This window comes from Perna viridis, chromosome 8 (genome assembly GCF_037379345.1).
Source record: "Perna viridis isolate PV_CMFRI_1.1 ecotype Kerala chromosome 8, ASM3737934v1, whole genome shotgun sequence".
Classification (NCBI taxonomy): Eukaryota; Metazoa; Mollusca; class Bivalvia; order Mytilida; family Mytilidae; genus Perna; species Perna viridis.
The window spans coordinates 11,903,597-11,923,230 of NC_142452.1; the positions used below are offsets into that span (position 1 = coordinate 11,903,597).

At 33.4% G+C, this 19,634-nt stretch overlaps 1 protein-coding gene and 1 pseudogene across 1 annotated transcript; both read right to left on the bottom strand.

Annotated features, from left to right (window-relative positions):
- Positions 1-2,964: 2,964 nt before the first annotated feature.
- Positions 2,965-4,560, bottom strand: LOC148609349 (uncharacterized). Its single transcript, XM_088542034.1, has 2 exons — positions 4,416-4,560; positions 2,965-4,209 (listed from the first exon to the last, which is right to left on the bottom strand). Exon 2 carries the CDS (start codon positions 4,206-4,208, stop codon positions 3,072-3,074), a length of 1,137 nt encoding a protein of 378 aa, XP_088398160.1. The 5' UTR covers position 4,209; positions 4,416-4,560; the 3' UTR covers positions 2,965-3,071.
- A 10,807-nt stretch (positions 4,561-15,367) lies between these two features.
- Positions 15,368-16,039, bottom strand: LOC148609350 (uncharacterized; annotated as a pseudogene).
- Positions 16,040-19,634: the final 3,595 nt, after the last annotated feature.

Sequence of the window (19,634 nt, forward strand, 5' to 3'; positions counted from 1 at the left end):
TCTTCAAGATACAAACAGCAAAAATATGTCTTTTTTTTCTCTGTTAAGAATATACATGTAGTTTTTTCAGAAAATGACTTGGATACATCATTGTTCAATTTTTACACAGCTGCGAAGAAATCCTGGTTGTATAATTGATATGCAATATCACACTTGTTGTAGTCATTTGCAGATAATTATTTGAATAAAAGTGTATTGAATTTCATTTTATGTAAGGAAAGCTGGATTTGATACAGGTTGTTTTAGTCCTAACTTGTTAGAATTAATAGGTCAACAGGAGTCACAAATTAATGTTTTCCTCAATTTTGCTGCATGTTAATGTGCATAGGAAATTTTGTCTCTGGGTTCCTTTTCCAGGTTGGATAAAAACCGGTCAAATTAAAACTTTGATTTCATTGAGAAAATATTAAATCCTCATATTTTTTCAATTGACTCTAACCGTGCACTGAAATTTCTTTTGCCTTTATTGAATTGGTTCACACTGAGGTCCAAAAGGTGGAAAATTAATTTATGACCAATTTCAAATTTTATGTTCTTTTACCACTGTCAGAAACATATGCTGTGTCAAATATTTATCACCAAAAATATAGAGCTGTACCAAGCTTAAAGCTGCATTAGCTGTCATTTTCGTAATTTTTTTGTTTCAGTGAAACATACCTTAACTTTGCATTATTTCTACTAAATTGTACTTTTCCTGTATAATTTCATTTGATATTCACTAATAAAAATGCATTAAATACATTTTTTAGTAATAAATCTGATTGTAAAGCGAAAGTGGTTATTCAACGGTAAGAAAGACCGATGAACTCGGGCCGTAACAGAAAAAAGTTCGAATATAACGCGAGGATCCTTTTGAAATTTACGTATTGTGATATAATGTGGCTCAAATATGGTCATTATAGACCCTTTTGTGCTAACTTTGGGGAAGTTGATGAGCATGCTCACCAGCTTACCACAAAAGGGTCTATTTATTCGAAAACATTCAAGAAACAGATGTAATGAAATGAAAACAAGACACGTGCTCACCTGTGTATCTGTTATTGTTATTTTTCTTACCAAGGTTTAAGTATTTTTAACCCAGATATATGTCCTGTCGGCAATCTTCGGAAGTAGTGGCGAAAAATAATTAGACCAGAGATATCGATCCTTTATGATTAAAAAATAACTTTGTTTTCACAATATTCTGTGGGAATTATTAACATTTATGGCTTCAGTTGCATTACTACAGATTTATTCCATTGAATCAGCAAAATTCAGTAGAATCAAAACTGAACAAATTTGGCAGCTAACGCAGCTTTAAAGTTGTGTGATACTAGCCCCAACTGTTCATGGTTCTACCTCTGCAAATTTATTTAGTTGCCCCAAGTGGAGCTGTTTATTCTGACATGTTTTCCTGTTACCACTTATCATTTACGACTATGTTTGACATATTTCTGATATTCTTTCTAAAAATAATGTACCATAAGTCAAAACATTGCATTATGATTAACAGTGTTGTGATTGTTTTGATTATTTTTTTTAGCTGCAGGTGTTGCTTTGGTCTTCATGGTAACTTAAAACCTTCACAGCTGTGGAGTATTATATCTTATAATTTTAAAACTTATCAAAATGTTAGGAAACTTTTTTCACAAACAAGATTGAGATCCACCAATTTATATTTTCCGTCCTTATAGTTAAGTCCGACAAACAGATATTGCCTGACAACTATACTTAGTAAATAAGTAGATACTTAAATACAATATCTTAGATTAGTCCAGATACACCTAATGACTTACAGACCAGTACAACGTGTTCACACTTGTGTCTTTCTTGGACCATCTTCTGTTTGCTGCCTTCAACTTATCTGCAGCATCATGTCACACTGTCGTGGGCATATCTTTGTGTAGCTTTAAAGAGCTCATCATTTGTATATACAAGGTTAGCCGATGGATGTCCGTCAGTAACGTTTGACTCAAGTATGATTTTTGCATTTAAGTGTCCATTTTCGGTAATCATTCATATTTATGATTTAAGTTGAGTTGTGCCTTTGAAAATCTTTAAAGGAGTCAGAGCATTAGCGGTTCCGGTATTTGTTGGCGGTAGAAACCCCCAGCCCTACTCCTTTTGTTTGAAAATTTGTTTAACTTCGTGCATTTTATTGGCAAATATTTACCGATATATAGTCTTTAACACCCTTTTGTTGCCCCCTTACCAAAATCTCCCCCTCTGATTTTATTTTCTTATTTGTTAAAATGCGAACTTCATCTTTTCACTTTTCGTATGAGCAAAAATTATTAAATTGAAGATAATCGTTTTTTATGTATAAAATTTTCCTCTGGTTTAGCAAATCTAGCAAATATTTCATAAAATCTTCAATTGAAAGTTTCTTCAAAGCCTTGAGTTTAGCCTCAAATATTCAAATTCAATTGATGTAATTGTTCAAAATCTGAGTTCAGGAAGGGTTTGAAGGATTTTTTATGAAACCGGGCCCAGTAGCTTCACGAAGGACTAAAGTTTTAAAATTCTATATAAGTTCACTAATGTCCTGATGATCCATGTATGAATTGCAATACATGACATTGACTAATTGTTTCGCCTTTTAGTAAAATTGATGTCCTTACCGGTATATCAACAATGACTGAGACTTTAACTGTGTGTGTGTGTGTGTGTGTGTGTGCATCTTATTTAAGAACATTTTGTCTATCATTTAACTATCTGTTAGCACACTTAATGCAAAAAAAAAGCGGAACAATTCACGTCTAGAATAGGCAGCGAAACATTACATTAAAACGTATTCTTTCAATTTCTCTTTGCTCTAAATGATTTTAGAAAGGAAAACTAAGTCACCTACTCTCTCATGACAAATCATTTGGATATAGTCGTCAGCGCCGAAGTACACTTGTTTATGTCGTTAGAGGAGACAGTTCATGCAGAACAAGTCCCATTAAAAGAACGAGAAGTTGGCAAATGGAATAGCACAATCAATTTATGTATATTGCACTACATTTATTTACAACTGTACATAAAAGAGTATTTCGGTACAAAAATGTCATGAGGTTTTACTTGGTAATTGTCAATTCATGATCAGTAATCTACTCTATAAGTCTTTCTTCAAACTCGAATTCTTTGCTCAGCATAAGTTCGAGATTTCTAGATTCCCGTTTGAGTTTGTTTTTCTGATCCCTTGTTTGTCGACGTATTTGCCAAGGTTTCAGTTGTCTACTGGCAAAACGATTAACGTCTGCTGATGAAACTGATCTTTCTTTAAAATCTTCAAAATTTCCAGAAAATCTCACATCTTTGTTCCCAACAGAGTCTATATTCAGCAAGTCACCTTCACTCTTGCAGCTTTTCAGAATGGCGGGAAGATCACGCTCACTACAAAAGGAGAAGCATTCATTACCGCGTCTTCGTTTGAGATTCTTACGCCGTCTATGTGTTATCTTGAATGCACTTTCTTGAATACTTGTAGTTCTGAACAAATTGTTCATAGACGGTGAACCGCAGTCAAAAGATTCTCCGATAGCACTGTCTTTACTTTCATCTGCCTCCCGAAAATTATCTAGGATATCTCCACATGATCGGCTTTTGGTTTTCATCTGGCGACTCATTGGACTATAGTTTTCTTCTGAAAGCAATGAAATTCCAGAATCCCTATAACGGATCGGCATATCGGCAGGCTTTACTTTACCGACCCCACACACAAGCGACATCCAAGATTTTCTGTGTTCCTCGACGGGTGAAGTTTTTGTAAACGGCGCTGAGGATTCCTTTTGAATGTCAAAATCCAAATTATCAACGCCACACATAAATGACATCCAAGATTTCCTTTTATCTGCAGAGCTTTCTTTCGCAGTTTTCGGCTTTGGTACATCTACGTCGTTTGTTTCAGAATAGTGAGGTTTTACAGTGCTGTTCGAATGTACTTCAGGATATTTCTGTTGCCGGCGTTTATCACCAGAGTCGAGCTCTGTACTGCTCAATCCACACATTAATGACAGCACTGAGTTTTTACTTCTTGATTTTGGTAATTTTGGTGGTTTCTCTGGCACGATTATTGGGCCTCCATTATTAAGGTCATCTTCAAACGAGTAATAGGTAGAATCAAGACCGACGTTCCTTATCACATCAGTTACGATACTCCGAGGTCGCTGATTTTCTTTGTTTCTTCTTGATTTTCTCCACTTCGTGAATTTTACAAACGGGGAAAATCGTTCTATCGTAGGCATTCTGAAAATACAAAATATATTTTTTAACATAGTTAATTCCATCACAAGTCACAGTATTCACCCCAACCATAACCCGTGTAAACGTCATTCAATATTGATTCTCTCTTACTGTAGAAATATATAATTTTTATTTAAATATATAAACAATTACGAATTAGGAGTCTTAATTAGAATAGTTATTTACCAAATAAAAGAAAGCTAACTTACTTCAAATAATTCTATCAAGATGTTAACTTATTAGAGTCCGGGCGAACAATGAAGAGAATGAGCATCGAAGGTTTAAATATATATATAGCGGTTAGGATTTCCCGATTTAAACCCAATTTAAATCTGTTTGTTATGATAATACGATACATTATTTATGATGAGCCGCCTTTTAAACCCAATGACCTATGATTGTTGTCACATGTCCCCCCTTAAATCGATCTATAATTAGGCTATTGTACTGAAGAGTAGGGCTATCGGTCTTGTGAGCAGTGGAGTAGCTGGTCTAAGCAAACAGTTATATAACCATTATATTAGATTAGGTGGAATTTTGACGTGTATTGAGGTTTTGATGACCTGTATTTATTTATATTACTAAGGGCAACCCTGTGTGTTCAAACATTTTCGTTTAACTTGTAGTAAATGGTCACTGTGCTTGGGTTTGATGAAAAGATGATGCGTATCAAAATAAACACGTTCGTTATATTTTGAACTCTTTATTCCCCGTGCTAAAAGTAAGGTCGAGACCAAGATGCATATACATGTATATAAAACGAGATCATTTAATTAAAAAAATACATTTTTTCTCTCTGTTATTCGGATTTGAACAAATTTGTTCGAAGTTTATTTCAGTAGTATACCGTTCCCTTTTTCATAGGTTGTTTCGGCATTTTCTCGTTAAACGATTTAATTTCACATGTTTAAATGCCTCTATATACTTTTACTTAAGTAAGATTGACAGAGGAAAAAAAGCTAAACAAATTTGCAGCAGGGTTATAAACAAATTCGTCTGATGCCCTTGTTGTTATAAAGTAACTAATTAACAAAACAGCCGATCTAACATTTAAAAAGAATTTAGTACACCCTACATGTCCGTGCAACTTTCTTCGGTTCTTATGGGGTTATACTTACAAATTCCAACAGATGTTTTGTAAACTATCCGACCTAGTTTAATTAAAATCCAACGAACAATAACAATGGTAAAGATTAACTGAGATATCGGAGACAAAAGTTATCTCTGGTATTTCCTTTCAAATTCCAGTGTCATGTCATATAAGGTAAGATATAATTACATTGTAATGCAATTATCAGGGACTTAAACGAATAATTGAGATATCTGCGAAAAATCTTCAAAAATGTCCGCGCTTCTGAAATTGTGTGGCTCGAAAGTAACAACTTAAAGCGTCGATCTGGATTGTGCTGCTAACACGTTCTATTATTGGCGCCTAGAATCCCCTCCCGAAAGAAACCCCTTTTCTAGCAATTGCAAGTTCAAATAATTTTTCGTTTAATTCAGTTGGTAGAGATATTCTAAATTCCTGCTTAAATACGCTTTTCTGAATTAATTTGAAATGAATCATCGGAGTGGACAAGTCATATTTTTGTACTTAAAGAGATATATTTTCTAAGGCTAAATACCTTTCGTCGATAATTACATAGTTATATCCACATCTGTTGTATCTGTGGAAAATAATGTGACCTCGACCCCTCCCAAACTCAATTTTTCAATAACCCTGTACCATAAAAATCTTTCTTGCGGTATCGAGCAATTTGGTTGTAAACGTGTAGAAAATGAGCGTTATGAGGATTATATGGTGGGGATATGTCCCATGTCGTCATGTGCGGTTTATTTATCGATTCTACTAGGTTATTGGCGGGTATTTAACAAATTTTGACATTTTGATGTGGACATTACAATAGTAAATTGAAACACCGATTACCACATCACACGGTTTTTGTTTGTTCCGTCTTTGCAGTGTTTCTGTTCAAAAATATAATTTTGACCCATTGATCACACTATCAATATGAAGATAATAGATTAAATACTTCGCTTCATAGGCACATGTATATGCATTGTTGCGCTGACTTGAAACCATTCAAATTGGCAGGTGTCTATCGGACGTGCCATTTTGCACGTGTTATGTGATATAATTTCTAACCATATTTAGAATGTAGGAACAGTACATAACGATCTTTCCCTCCTATTTTCTCTCGAGAATCTCCATACCGGGAAATCTTACTTTAGATCCGTATTCATTAACGTTCAATTTTCATTTCACCTATTATAATGTAAAAAACAAACACAGAAGTGGGAAAGTTGACTCAATACTGTCCTCGTGTTATCTCTCTCTTCCTAATATTATGGTCCAAATGATGTTCAAATTAACTGTTTAAAATGTTTAAATTCTAAACTTTATTGTCAATTTATTTTATGTAAGTTACAAAATCAGAATTTGTCTTGATCATTTCTGACAGATATTGTATCTTCTTCTTTTTGTTTGCCTTCAAACATGGATTTATGCTTCCTTTATAATCCGGCGGTTTTCTCTAAGACATCCACTGTCCCATATAGCTTCTCCAGGATCGGTGGTGGCAGTGGTCATATCTGTTGTCTCAATGCCTGATGGTTCTTACATGTCTATATAAAATATTATGGTCATATAACCAAAGCCGGATCTAAAGGGGGAGCCCACCCAATTAAGCTCGAAAATTTTAGTTTTTTTATGGTAAAATAACTAATTATTTAAGTGTTCCCTTAGGCCAGTCTGAGTGGGCATCTCCCGTTCAGAATTTCTGGGTTCAAAACTAGCAACTTAATTCGTATCACATAAAAGTACAAAAGAAGACTAACGTTTTTGCATACTTAATTCATGCGAACTACCACGAATGCGGATGACTAAAATATACATGTTTTCGACATATCTTTTTGTGGACGGTTTAATCATTTTAAAACGAACTCGTGTATAGTTTGGATGTGTCCTACTTAAGGATGGGAAGTCCAAAATTTGTCTTTACACAATGAACATGACCTTTAAGGAAATCAAATAGATTAGTTTTCACACTTGAATAAGTGACTAAATTTTAAATTTAGCAAAAATTACTACGAGTTGTATTGGTAGTAAGTCTGCGAGTTGAATGGGTACATAGAGCGATATGTGGTTTTACCTTTATTCTGTGGTCACTGGGTGTATCTTATGATATAACTTGGGTGCGGATTTTGACCCATACATGGTTAAAAAACTTCATTTGTAGTTTGGGCGCGGCTTTGATTCAATATATAGGTCATGTGTCATTGAGTGAATTAAAAACTTGTTAATCCTCCATACTAACTTACAATGAAAAAAATTAAAGAAGTTATTAATCCTCCGTACTTACAAAGACATCACATTACCCCCTCCAAATGCAGAAGCGGAAATTTTATTAAGCACAAGTAATTAGACCTAAAACTCCTTCTTCACTACATAATTTAAATTACATAACATCATACATACGTACACATAAAGAAATGGTCGTGATCTATAACGACAGCTTGAACGTGAGTAAAAATATGGATTGTGAACAAGAATTTTGTTGCTTTTTTTAAAATCAGCAAAGCTGTAACTATTACAAAATAATCAATTATAGTAATGTGTTTTAATTTTGATGAGCCATTTTTCGGAAAACACAAAAAAGACAGCACATCGCCGTATGCGTTAGAACGTATCAGTTGGTTATAACATACAATGTTAAATGTGTTTTTAATAAGTTACGTATTTACCCCATACCATTTGCAAATGGTAATCATTTAATTTGACCGGAATCCTTGATTTATATGAAATCTTAAATGGGTCGGAACCAAATATACATGTATCAGCACCATGTTGTAGCAACATACATCTTGCCAATAATCAATGTATAATGCTTAATGCAAAATTGTTACAAATAAAACAAAGAACTAATGACCCGTATTTACAAGAACAAGATTCAAATACTGGAAAAAATAATGAAATAATATTCTTCAGGGGAGTCTACAAAATAGGTATAAGACCAACTTACATTGATAAATTGATAAATTTAACAAATAGATCTATGATGCCGACTATAGAAAAAGAAATACATTGTCTACTTAATTGCGATTGTTATAAATCTCATAAAAAGATTTAGTTCTAAACAACAACCGTTTGAACAAACTTAAAATGTCTTCAAAATTCAAGCCTAACTATTTAAAACAAAAAAATAATATATGCCATGAAAAGTCTCAATATATTGTAATTGAAACTGTTATACATATAATATCTGTATGTGTATGGTCCAGAATCATTTTTTATCATTGTGTAGGAGCCAATAAAATTATATAAACAATAAGTGTACACACAACACTTATTACAACACAACAGTTCAGACATGTGACCATATTTTAACAGATATTGGTGTCAGTCAATTTGATAATACACCATACAATATAAAAACAAATTTCAATACTACTTTAAAAAATAAATCAAACTATTGATACCTTAGAAAGAAAATGTTTTTTTATGTGTTTTACTTAGATGATATAAAGAGAATGCATATGATGAGTATATCAAAGCGACAACCACTCCACAGTGATGAAAAAGTCAGCTCAAGGCCACATATGGGTCTTCAATGAATGACGATGAAACCCTTACACCTTTGGGCAGGCTGCAGCTGGCCCCAAAACATAATTATACACAGGTCAACAAAAAATAGTTGTCCTCATATAATCCAGCGACAAAAAAGTAAACGAAACCATACAGAAAAATATCTTAAAATCAGTTCAAAAAGGTCTGAGTTCCTTGTTAAAACAGAAAAAAAGAAATTAATTTTTCGTTACACAAATCCACGAACAAAGGACTACTAGCAGTTGACTGACATTCCAGCTCCTGACCAATTTAAACCTACAAAGAGGTATGCCCTCACCATATGTAAAATCAATCCTAATTCATCCAATAAAGGGTTGAGAACCACGGTGCATCAAGGACACAACCCGTGTCATCCCGAAAATGTTTTTTTATATATTGTGTTAGGTTCTATGTAAAGACCCAAAGAGCTAATCAATCTTAATACCTTTAATGATTAAAACAAATGCTATCTTTAACGATTTGACAACAATATCATTACTATATCTCTTACGAATAAAGCTATTCAGCGGTTTAGTCACCATGTTAGGTAAATATTGAGCTTACCTGGCTTCTATGAAGAATTTAATATTTGTATTTGCCATAAAATATAGGGTGGGAGATACCCGCATGCATTAATCGTTTACCAGTAATTCTGCATTTGAGAATGAGTTCATGGTATCGGTTGAATCATTTTTGTGAATGTTTTTACCAGTTTGTGATATCAAAAACTTGATGTAATTTTTTATTTCTTTTATTAAAATCCGAAACATTGTTACAAATATGAGCAAATCGAACCAATTGTGATTTATGATGGTGGCAAAGGGATTTCACCATCTGAAAACGAATAGTTTACAATAGGAAATGAAACAAATAATCCCTTTCACCGTAAGTTTTAGTATTGAGTTCATAATTATTGGTATGAATACTAAGACCAAGAAAGGAACATTTTTTATTATCAGTATTTACTCTATTCAAAGAAAGTTCTGCAAATATATATACAAAAAATATTAATTAGACTTGTTATGGTATCGAGCGCACTAGTAAGTAAAAAAAATTCTGGTTGTTGAGCAATGGCTTGAAGAAGACATCAATCTATATTTTTAAGGTGATTTGTGAAGTTTGGGAAGCTAGTACATGGAAATAACTGTCATGCTCCTAGGCTCAGCTTTATAGAGGTAGCGAAGAGTTTGTGTATGTTCATAATTTCACATTCTGAAAATTTAATCAGTTGGAATGTCGGTGAATTTCTTAATCTCTTTTTGTAGAATTTCAATATAACTTTCATGTACAATAACAACAATATTATTTACAGCTTTATCAACACCATGAACATATCAAAAAATCCTTACAGAGTTTATTCAATGTGTGCTTTATTTGGAAAATACGGGGAATGATAGTATTCAGACGGTTTTATTTATTTTTAACTATTAAAGAAAGTTTTAATTTGTGATTTTTTAAAATCTTCTGAAAAAGTAACTTGAACTGTGATGCAGATTACCATTTATTCAATGAGTAAAACAAAATTTTGGACGATTAGCCCATTAACAATTTTATATTTTTGCGACCTTGACAATATTTGAACCTTGTTAAAGCTAAAAGTGCATTTGTGAAAATTTCTTTGTCAACAATATAATTTTGTGCGGAAAATCCAGATGACTAATTGTATGCTTGGCCACATTGACACGATTTAAAGAAAGTTAAATCAATTGTAACGTACGACATACCAACTCAATTAAATCAAATGAGCAAATGGACGGACTATGGATATCATTTTGGACGATGCCAGCAATAAAGAAGAAATAGGCTTGGAACAATTGACCATGATCATTGCCAATGGTTAAGTGATTCGTGGTGATGAAAAAAAAAAAAAAAAACACCAAACAAACGATACCTTTTCAATGTACCTATGCTATACTTTCAAATAATGATAATCATTTCTATATTCCGATCCGCACAGTTTAATAAATCATGCACTAAAATCGACCAAATGAATCAAAATCAAGAACGATAACTCATGCAAAGTGCCATTTTGATGTATAATCTATATAATTTTTAACCCCAAAAAGCAGCAAGTAAATGAAAACTAAGACTGGTTATGTGGTCACTAACTAAAAAAAAATAAATTCGGTGGGTTTTTGACTTACATGAATCACCTTCTATCTGATAGTAAGAAAGACTGCTATTTAAATATTGAGCATGGAAATAACGTTTTGTCCTCAAGTTGATGAAGCAAAACTATATTTCAAAGGTCTGAGAAGTTTTAATGATTTACAGAAAAAAAAATGTATAGATCCGGAGCATAACAACCTTCTTTCAGCCACATTTGACTAAAGGTCCATGCGAGATATTGTCATAACTTTGCATCTGTCGTAATGTTCCTTTTCATCTGAAATGCTCAGTGAATTACATGTATTAATATAAAATTGGGCAACAGCGACATCTTTAGTTGGTGTATCTTCTAATAAAGATAACATTGTGTAGATACATATTTGATAATCGCTTATAAGTAGAATGGATTTGGTGAATATGTCGAAGAGACAACAACCCTACCGGGATGAAATTTGTCTGCTCAAGGCCACTCATGTTTCTTCGATGAACGACGAAGAAACCCTCACACCACTGGGCAGGTTGCAGCTGGCCCCAAATCAACATTATACTCATATACAGAAAGGCAGTTGCCATTATAGACACCAGGAACATAAAAGTAAACTGAAAGTGAAAACGAAATAAGACATACAGACGCTATCGATTCCGGACTTTGGACAGGCACAAAAATGCAGCGGGGTTAAAGTACTTTGGCGTAATCACAATCACGAAAAAGGGCAATAACTCCAACATGGCCTTTCAGATTTACACGATTTGCATCTTACCTACTGTCGAAATTTGGATAAACCTAACGAATTTGGAGAAATACACGAAAACATCTGTCTGACGGCTATGTTCTATTTTTAGTAACGACGACCATGTTTTTCGACCGATCATAAATCAAAACACTATTATTGTGCAAGACATCCTAAGGTACAATCATTTGTGTAGGAGAAGAAGAGAGGATGTTTGAATAAAATGCTAATGACGACGGACGCCAAGGGATGGCAATAGCTCACATGGCCCTTTGAACCAGGTGTGCTAAAATGCTATTTTTAGCAATTTGACAACAATATTATTACGAATAAACTTATTGAGGAGTATAGAGCTTTCCGTGTTTTGTAAAGGTAATTGGCATAAATAAATATTGTGGGGGATTCTTGAACGTATCACTTGTTTACAAGTACATCTGTATTTGAGAATGAGTTCCTTGTTTCGGTTGAATTATTTTTGGGAATGTTTTTACGAGTTTGTGATATCGAAAACCTTGACGTAGTAATTTCTCGGTTATATAAAGATGATTTCTTTCGTTAATATCCGGAACATCAAATACGAGCAAATTGAACCAATACTGATATGTAGACACAATGTGATGGCGACAAGGAGACGATTTTTCTACCAAATGTTGTTTGGAAGGGTCTTTATTTATTCTAGCCTCAAATTACGATTCGTAACAATACAGAAAGAGGTCCGCAATAAATGATGCACAATTGTCCCCATGGGAATTCCAATAGCTTATCGATACATGGCATTGCCAAAGCGAACAGAATTTTTTATAACAGGAACTTGAGTGTTATAAACATATCAAAAGAAGTCTATAAAAAAATTAGTATTGACGTAGTTTTGATATTTTCGTTATTTAAAAGAAAGAATAATAAAGGGAACCAAGGTTATAGCGGTAATAAAAAAATGTAATCCAGGGACAAAGACCAGACATGGAAAACAGACATACACAACAAAGAACATAAAGTAACTAAAATCATACATACAAAGTATCAAAAGCATGAATGAGGAACTCGGACTCCACTAAAAACTGGGAGCATGGACCATGTGCACCGGTAGGGTAAGCGTCTTCTGCTTTTCTAGAAACACCCGCCAATCTGCTCATAAAAAGTCAAGTCCGGGATAGACGAAAGAGGAAAGGAAAACCATGACAGGTTTTCATGGCGCAGATGTTGCCACAGATGAAAGGAAAGTTGACTATACGGAATGAAAAGTCATCACGTTTGTCGTAAAGTTTGGTCAATAGTTTTCTTTTACCATCGATTTCTAAGTGTAGGTCAAGATATGAGGCTGACTTCACAGTGTCTGTAGTATCCTTTATCTCAAGTTCTTTGGAGTAGATGCGATGTATCAAATCCCCGAAATTAGGATTGTTTAAAGATGATACGTCATCGATGTAGCGGAAACTGAGATTCAAGGATCTAGGTAAACGATATTCTTTCTTTCGGATCAGATCAGCTATAAAGTCAGCCCCATAGGAGTGAAGGAATAGGTCAGCAAGTAGAGGATCACAATTTGTTCCCATTGGAATGCCGACCGTTGTTGAAAAACGCGTCCTCCACACTGGACAAATATGTTGTCGATTGGAAATTCCAGCATTTTGTAAACAACCTCCTCTGTATATTTGGAAGATGATTTAGCATTATTTCTTACAAAGTATGAGGAATCTCTACCAAGAACTATATATTTGTATCTAGGTGTACCATTTTGTTTTTAAAACAACGATGTATAATGTTTTAAGTCCCGATTTTAACTGAGTATGGGGAATAGAGGTATACAGTGTTGAAAAATCATAGGTTTAATGCTATCATATCCTGATAATAGTCTTAGACTGATTGTCTCCAAAAGATCTTTCGAATTTTTCGGGATCCATATTGAATTAATCCCACTACGGGAGTAACAAGTGTTGTGGTAGGACTACATACACTCTTTGACAGCTGTGAGTATAGAAGTTAAAAGTTTTGAAAGAGGTTTGGTGGTACATTTTGCAGATCACGCTATGTAACGTTGTTTGTATGGATTCTTTTTGAGTTTAAAAAATCCAGTACATAGAGGGTAAATCACTATCATCGTCATTGGTAGGGAGACCAAAATAGGATAGCACAGATTTATGGGTAAAAGGGATGTCAATGCATTTAAAGGCTAAATAAGTGAACACCATTTTTTTAGTCAGAAATTCACTGCAAAAAAAAAAAAAATATGTATTTTGTTTCTCAAATAACTTTTTTCATTATTTCATGGTAGGAATATATTCCCAACAGAGATTATAATTGGTTTGACAGTTTAATCGGTCAATGATGCCAAAAGCCCAAACATCATTTTGATGTCACATTTTAGATTAATTGTAAGACTATTTCCTACTACTTATAATGAAAACATTATCATTTATCTGCCAAACAGTTTCTGACATTATGGTTATTAAGTACTAGTCTTTATAGGAATCAGACAGGAGTTAATTCGTGCATGTGAAAAACCAGGCGATTTCATTTTTATTTCAAATTAAGAAACAGATAGGTACAGACCACATAACCAGTCTTAGTTTATCATTTGGTTCTTGCACTTTTGAAATAAAAAAAAATATATAGATTGTGCACATTGCAAGAGTTATATCTCTTGAGTTGGTTTGATTTTAGTGAGAGGTTCGAGTGTGGTTTTCTTAAAAGTACAGATCTTAATACAGGAAGAACTACTGTCAAATTAAATATAGCATATGTAGAGCAAAAAGCAATGTATGTTCCGTCGTTTTTCTACACCATAAATCACCTTTGCCATAGGCAGTGTTTGAATTTTAGATAGACTGAAACTTTAAACTTGTGTCTCTCTGCAGACAGTGCTACATATGAAATGGTAAAAACTGTCATGATTGACTCTTTATAATGACTTATGATTTTAGACCAGCCTGTTATATTTAGACCATACAAATTTTTGAATCTTTACTCTAGCATAAAGATACTGAAATTTAAAGAGAGAATTTATTTCTGAACTGTGCTTGTAATAAATATGTTTGTACATGCAAATGCCAGCTGTGTACATTTTTAAAGCAAAATATGCCTGATAGGGACACACATACTCCCACCAGTTAAACCCTGAATTTTGAAGACTCAAAAGAGTCAATGTTTGACACATCACCTTCATTCCATGGGATAAATACACTTGTGCCAATTTCATATTTTAGATAAATCATTTAAGCGTACATTTTCTTCAAATGTTAAACTCATATGCATACGTCAGGAAAATGTACCCCATAACAAAATTGTAATTATTCTTGAATGAAAAAAAAAATAAGTAGAGATAAATGATACAAGATAGATTGATAAGTGTTCCATTAAGATTAAAAAAATATCAGATTTATGGAAGTTGAAATCAAACAAATTTAAACGATTATTTCAATTGGTGTATACTTTTCTGAGTGGCATATATTAAGAAAAAAATTGGAACCCCCTTTTGTTATGAGAAAATTAAAGTGCTTGAAAATGAAAACTTGGAACTTTTATAGATTTTCAACTATGGATATAATAGACTAAGTATGCATTTCCAAAATTTCTTTTTAAGGAACTTAAGACAAAAGTGGAATCAAAGTGTATAAGGCGACAGACTTACATGCAAACATTATTAAATAGGTCTTTTTGACCTTGGTGCTAGATCAAACTATCTCTTCTTTAGTTTGTGGATTTCACTGTTTAGTTCTTATTTACATTTTTGCTTGAAAACACTTATATCAGCATCATTGATATTCTCATGTTCTTCATCAGATCTGTCAGAAGGCTTCCGTCCCCCTAAACTCAAAGGTTGATGTAAAACCCTTTGATAAACAGTATATACATCTTTAGTTATAAGATTCTTAAACCTTGAAGTATTTGTGTTCTTCAAAACATATTTATACTCTTCTGGCCTTTTATCTAAGGTGTTGGAATAATTAAGTGCTAATCAAACCCTATTCAGTGTCATCAGATCCAATTCTGAGCCTCCTTCTTTTCCCCAAATAGGCATCTTAGTACTCATTACTGTCTAACTCACCATTGTAAAGAATGACTCGGATTGTTTTTTTCAGTTACCAAAGATGAAGGCAGGAACAGATTAGATAAAGATTTTTTTTGCTAGAATTATAAAATGCATTCACAATAGCTTGTGATATAACCTGTGACTTTACTTTAATTCTTGAATTCTTTGATGTATTTACGCCACTAAATTATATAAAACTGGAATCATCATCACTTTATCAAAATGGTCTGATTTTTCCTCAAAACTCATATCTTCCCAATCTTTCTCAAGGTTTACCTTTACAATGCCTGTCTTCAGCAAAATATTAACTTTACCGTTCCAAACTTTACTATTACCTGAGAATACCAGTATATACATATATACACATATTTAATATATATTCAAATGAATTTTGAATACTTGAAACAAACTGATCCAACAAGAAATCTGTGAGCAATGGCTCCATAATGATACCCCACTGCTAATTTACAATTTAAGGAACATAAAAATAGTTCTCGGAAACAGGAAGTCAAGTAAAAGAACTGCGTTCCAATTTCCCCCACGAAAAAAGTGCGGAAAACTTTTCTAAGTCAAAGGGCCATAACTTTCATAAAATCAATCACCCGTAACCAAAGTCAAACTTAATCTGTAACTTCTCATAGTAAGACTACATACAAAATATAAAATCAATTGGAAAAAGCAATAAAAAAAATAAGACTCATCCTCAGAGGTGGTAGGTAATTTTTTCCTCTCTCCGAAAACGTCATGTAAAATTCCTTAAAGACCCCTTTACTTGGAGTAGAGCAGAGTGAATACAGTTTTTAAAATGCAGGTTTGCTGCGACTTATCAAATAATGTGATCTACGGAATTGTAGACTTTTAGAATACTACAATAAACTATTATGTGTAGCAGTTAGTGACGATTGTCCTATATTATGAACTTGTACATGTACTTTGATAATTGTATATGTAGACCTGTTGATTTTATATTGCTGTAATAAATGTCAACTCCAGGACAGAACTCTAAACGCAAGGAGAGAACACGTCAATCCACCCCTCCTTTGAAACTCGATATTAAGCGTTCAAAAACTGATATGGCAGATATTCCAGTCGAGTCCACCGAGCAGTTTACACATGGTAATGCTTTCGCATCAGCAACAATAACCTGCTGGATTCTGATGTTGAAAATATAGCTTCGGCAGTTGAATATCGCCCTTTAACTAACCTCAACCCTATTATATCCGACATGATTGACTCAAAACTACAACCCATAAAAAATAAAATTCATGGACTGACAGTGGAAAAGTCTAGACTCAGGGATAGAATTGACGACCTGGAGCAATACAGACGTCGAAGTCTTAGAGTCTCAGGTATACCTGAAACACCTAATGAAAATACTGATGAGGTGATGTGTAAACTCTTTAGTGAGATAGACTCAAACTTTAATGTTAATAAATAGAACGCTCTCACAGAAATAGTGTTGCCGCCCCCTATGCAAAAAGCACAAAAGTCGTCTGACACACTGGAAAAGGCTAAATCAACAGAAAAATGTAACAATCTTAGCACAGACACTCAAGTAATGGAACTCGATACATCCGCAAGTCCTACTGTTGATGCTCAAGGTGGCTTTTAAAGTGATCTGACCGACCAACCGGTCCAACTGCTGAACTGCGACAGATCATGGAGAGGGTTCGTAATCCAAATATCAAAATCGGACCCTAAAAATGCAGGAAAAATCTCGAAGACTCACGTGATTTCCCTAACGGTGAAGCCACGTCTTATTGTTTTCAATGTACATTTGATATGTGTAAACCACTTTATGTTTGAAGTTGATCAATTTAAGTCATTTTCAGCATCATAAAATGAGTTTTCCTATGTGTACCCCTATACATGGTCTATAAGTGGATTGACCATGGTCGCATGTATAAAAACCCAATTTTTGGCCTTAAAGCAGCTGGAACTTGAGTAAACTGAACTTTATTGCATCAAATACACATAATATGATGCAACCAATGTAAAAAATCACAAAAATATTGCATTTAAAAAAAAGGTACATTTTAGAGGGGCCTTATTTCCTTCGACCATTGGACATGCGAGTCATGTAATGCACCACTGATACTAAATTTGCTCTAACTTATATATTTTTCAAATAATCATGATGAAACTTTGTCCTTGAAGTCAAAAAAGGTTCATCTTGACATGAGTGCAGTTTTCATCCAAAGTGAGCTCATTTACTGATATAATAAGGGGGTTGCCTGGGTATCGGAAGTTTTATTTGCTAGTGTTTGCTGGGGGTTATTTGATGTTTATTTTCAAGAATTCAGTAAATCTACATGAAATTTTGGCCCTTTATTCTCTATTTTCTGAAATTAAATCAAAAATATGGTTTCTATCGTATTTTCCATTGAAATTGCACTTTTGCTAGGGTGCTATTATGAAATATAGACCAGTGTGGAAAATATTGTACAGCTTTCAGTTTTTCTCCTCTAACTATACACTAGAAACATCAAATCAACAAAAACATACTTTATGAACAAGGTTTAGGCAGAAATCTGACAATTTAGTGTAATTTTTATGAACCCAGCCAATGAAATATGGCAAAATCAGGGGTTTTCACAGCCGTGTCTTACGATCTTTAAAATCTCAGATACGTGTTTTATTGGTATTGGTCTGAATCTTTTGTATTTGCTAGTAAATTATATAAATAATGTAAACAAAACCGCATATATTCATTCCATTGATATTCATGCATCTAGTGTAAGTCACTACATGTTTATACCTTGTGATGTCTCAAAAACAAATCCTGTTACATATTCATTTTGATATTCGAATCCATTCTATATTCAATATATAAACCGGAAACGAATGTCAAACGAATATCGAACAGACCAAACTCCTGTTTGATATTCAGTTTGATATTCAAATCTATTTTATATTCAATATATAAACCGGAAACGAATGTCAAACGAATATCGAACAGGAAAAAATACTGTTTGTCGAATATCGAACGTCGAATATCCAACGCACTTGATCTCGGTTATAACAATTCTTACTCATTACGAAATACAATCAAAGGTAACATATCTATTCCAAGAACGAAAAATCAACTCTACAAAATATCTTTTAGTTATTCTGGTCCAACTCTGTGGAATATTCTAACAACAATTAGAAATCAAAAAACAAAAAACAAAAAAAAGCCTCATTTTTAAACACAGATTATGACGCTGTTTACTCAGACGTAGCGTACGGTGTTGGTGTCATTTTTGGTAACGTCGAAATCGGCAAAATTTGACGTCTTTTTTGTATTGCGACGTACATCGTTCTATAATTGTTACATGTAAAAAGAAGTGTGCTTAATTATTTTTTTTACATAAAATAACACACATGACATGTTTATTATTTAATTTAGAAAAGCTGTTTCTTGCATGGTAAAACAGTTAATACAGTAAAACCTTAGTACATTATGTCCGACTATTATTTACACCCATTACCACTTGGCGAAACAGTTACTAACTGACCATGAACTATATTTGAACTTGTATTGAACTACGTATGAAGGTATACTGATCGCAAATGCACAGCAACAATGAAATATACCAATGTTGATTACTGAGTTTTATCGAAGTGAATTTTATAAAATGTCGGGAAATGTGTTGTTCCCTTATATAAATCACTTACTTAAGCAAATCAGAGCTGAACAAAAAATTGAGAAAGATTTCAAAGCGTAACAAGATTTTTATGTGAAAACATTACTTTTATGGGCTCTTTACAGCCACAATCTTGGTATTTTCGAGTAATCCGGTTTTATAATGTAACCGCAAGGAGCAAATGTGAGTTCTCTATCGTTCAGAATGTGTTGGCCTAGGTTGTAGTTTTTTATAATATTTTTTTTCGATACTCTTTTTCTTAAATTTTTTCTGCGATTTTGAAATTTCAGTCAAAAGAAAGTTTGTGAAAATTGTTAAAAAATACA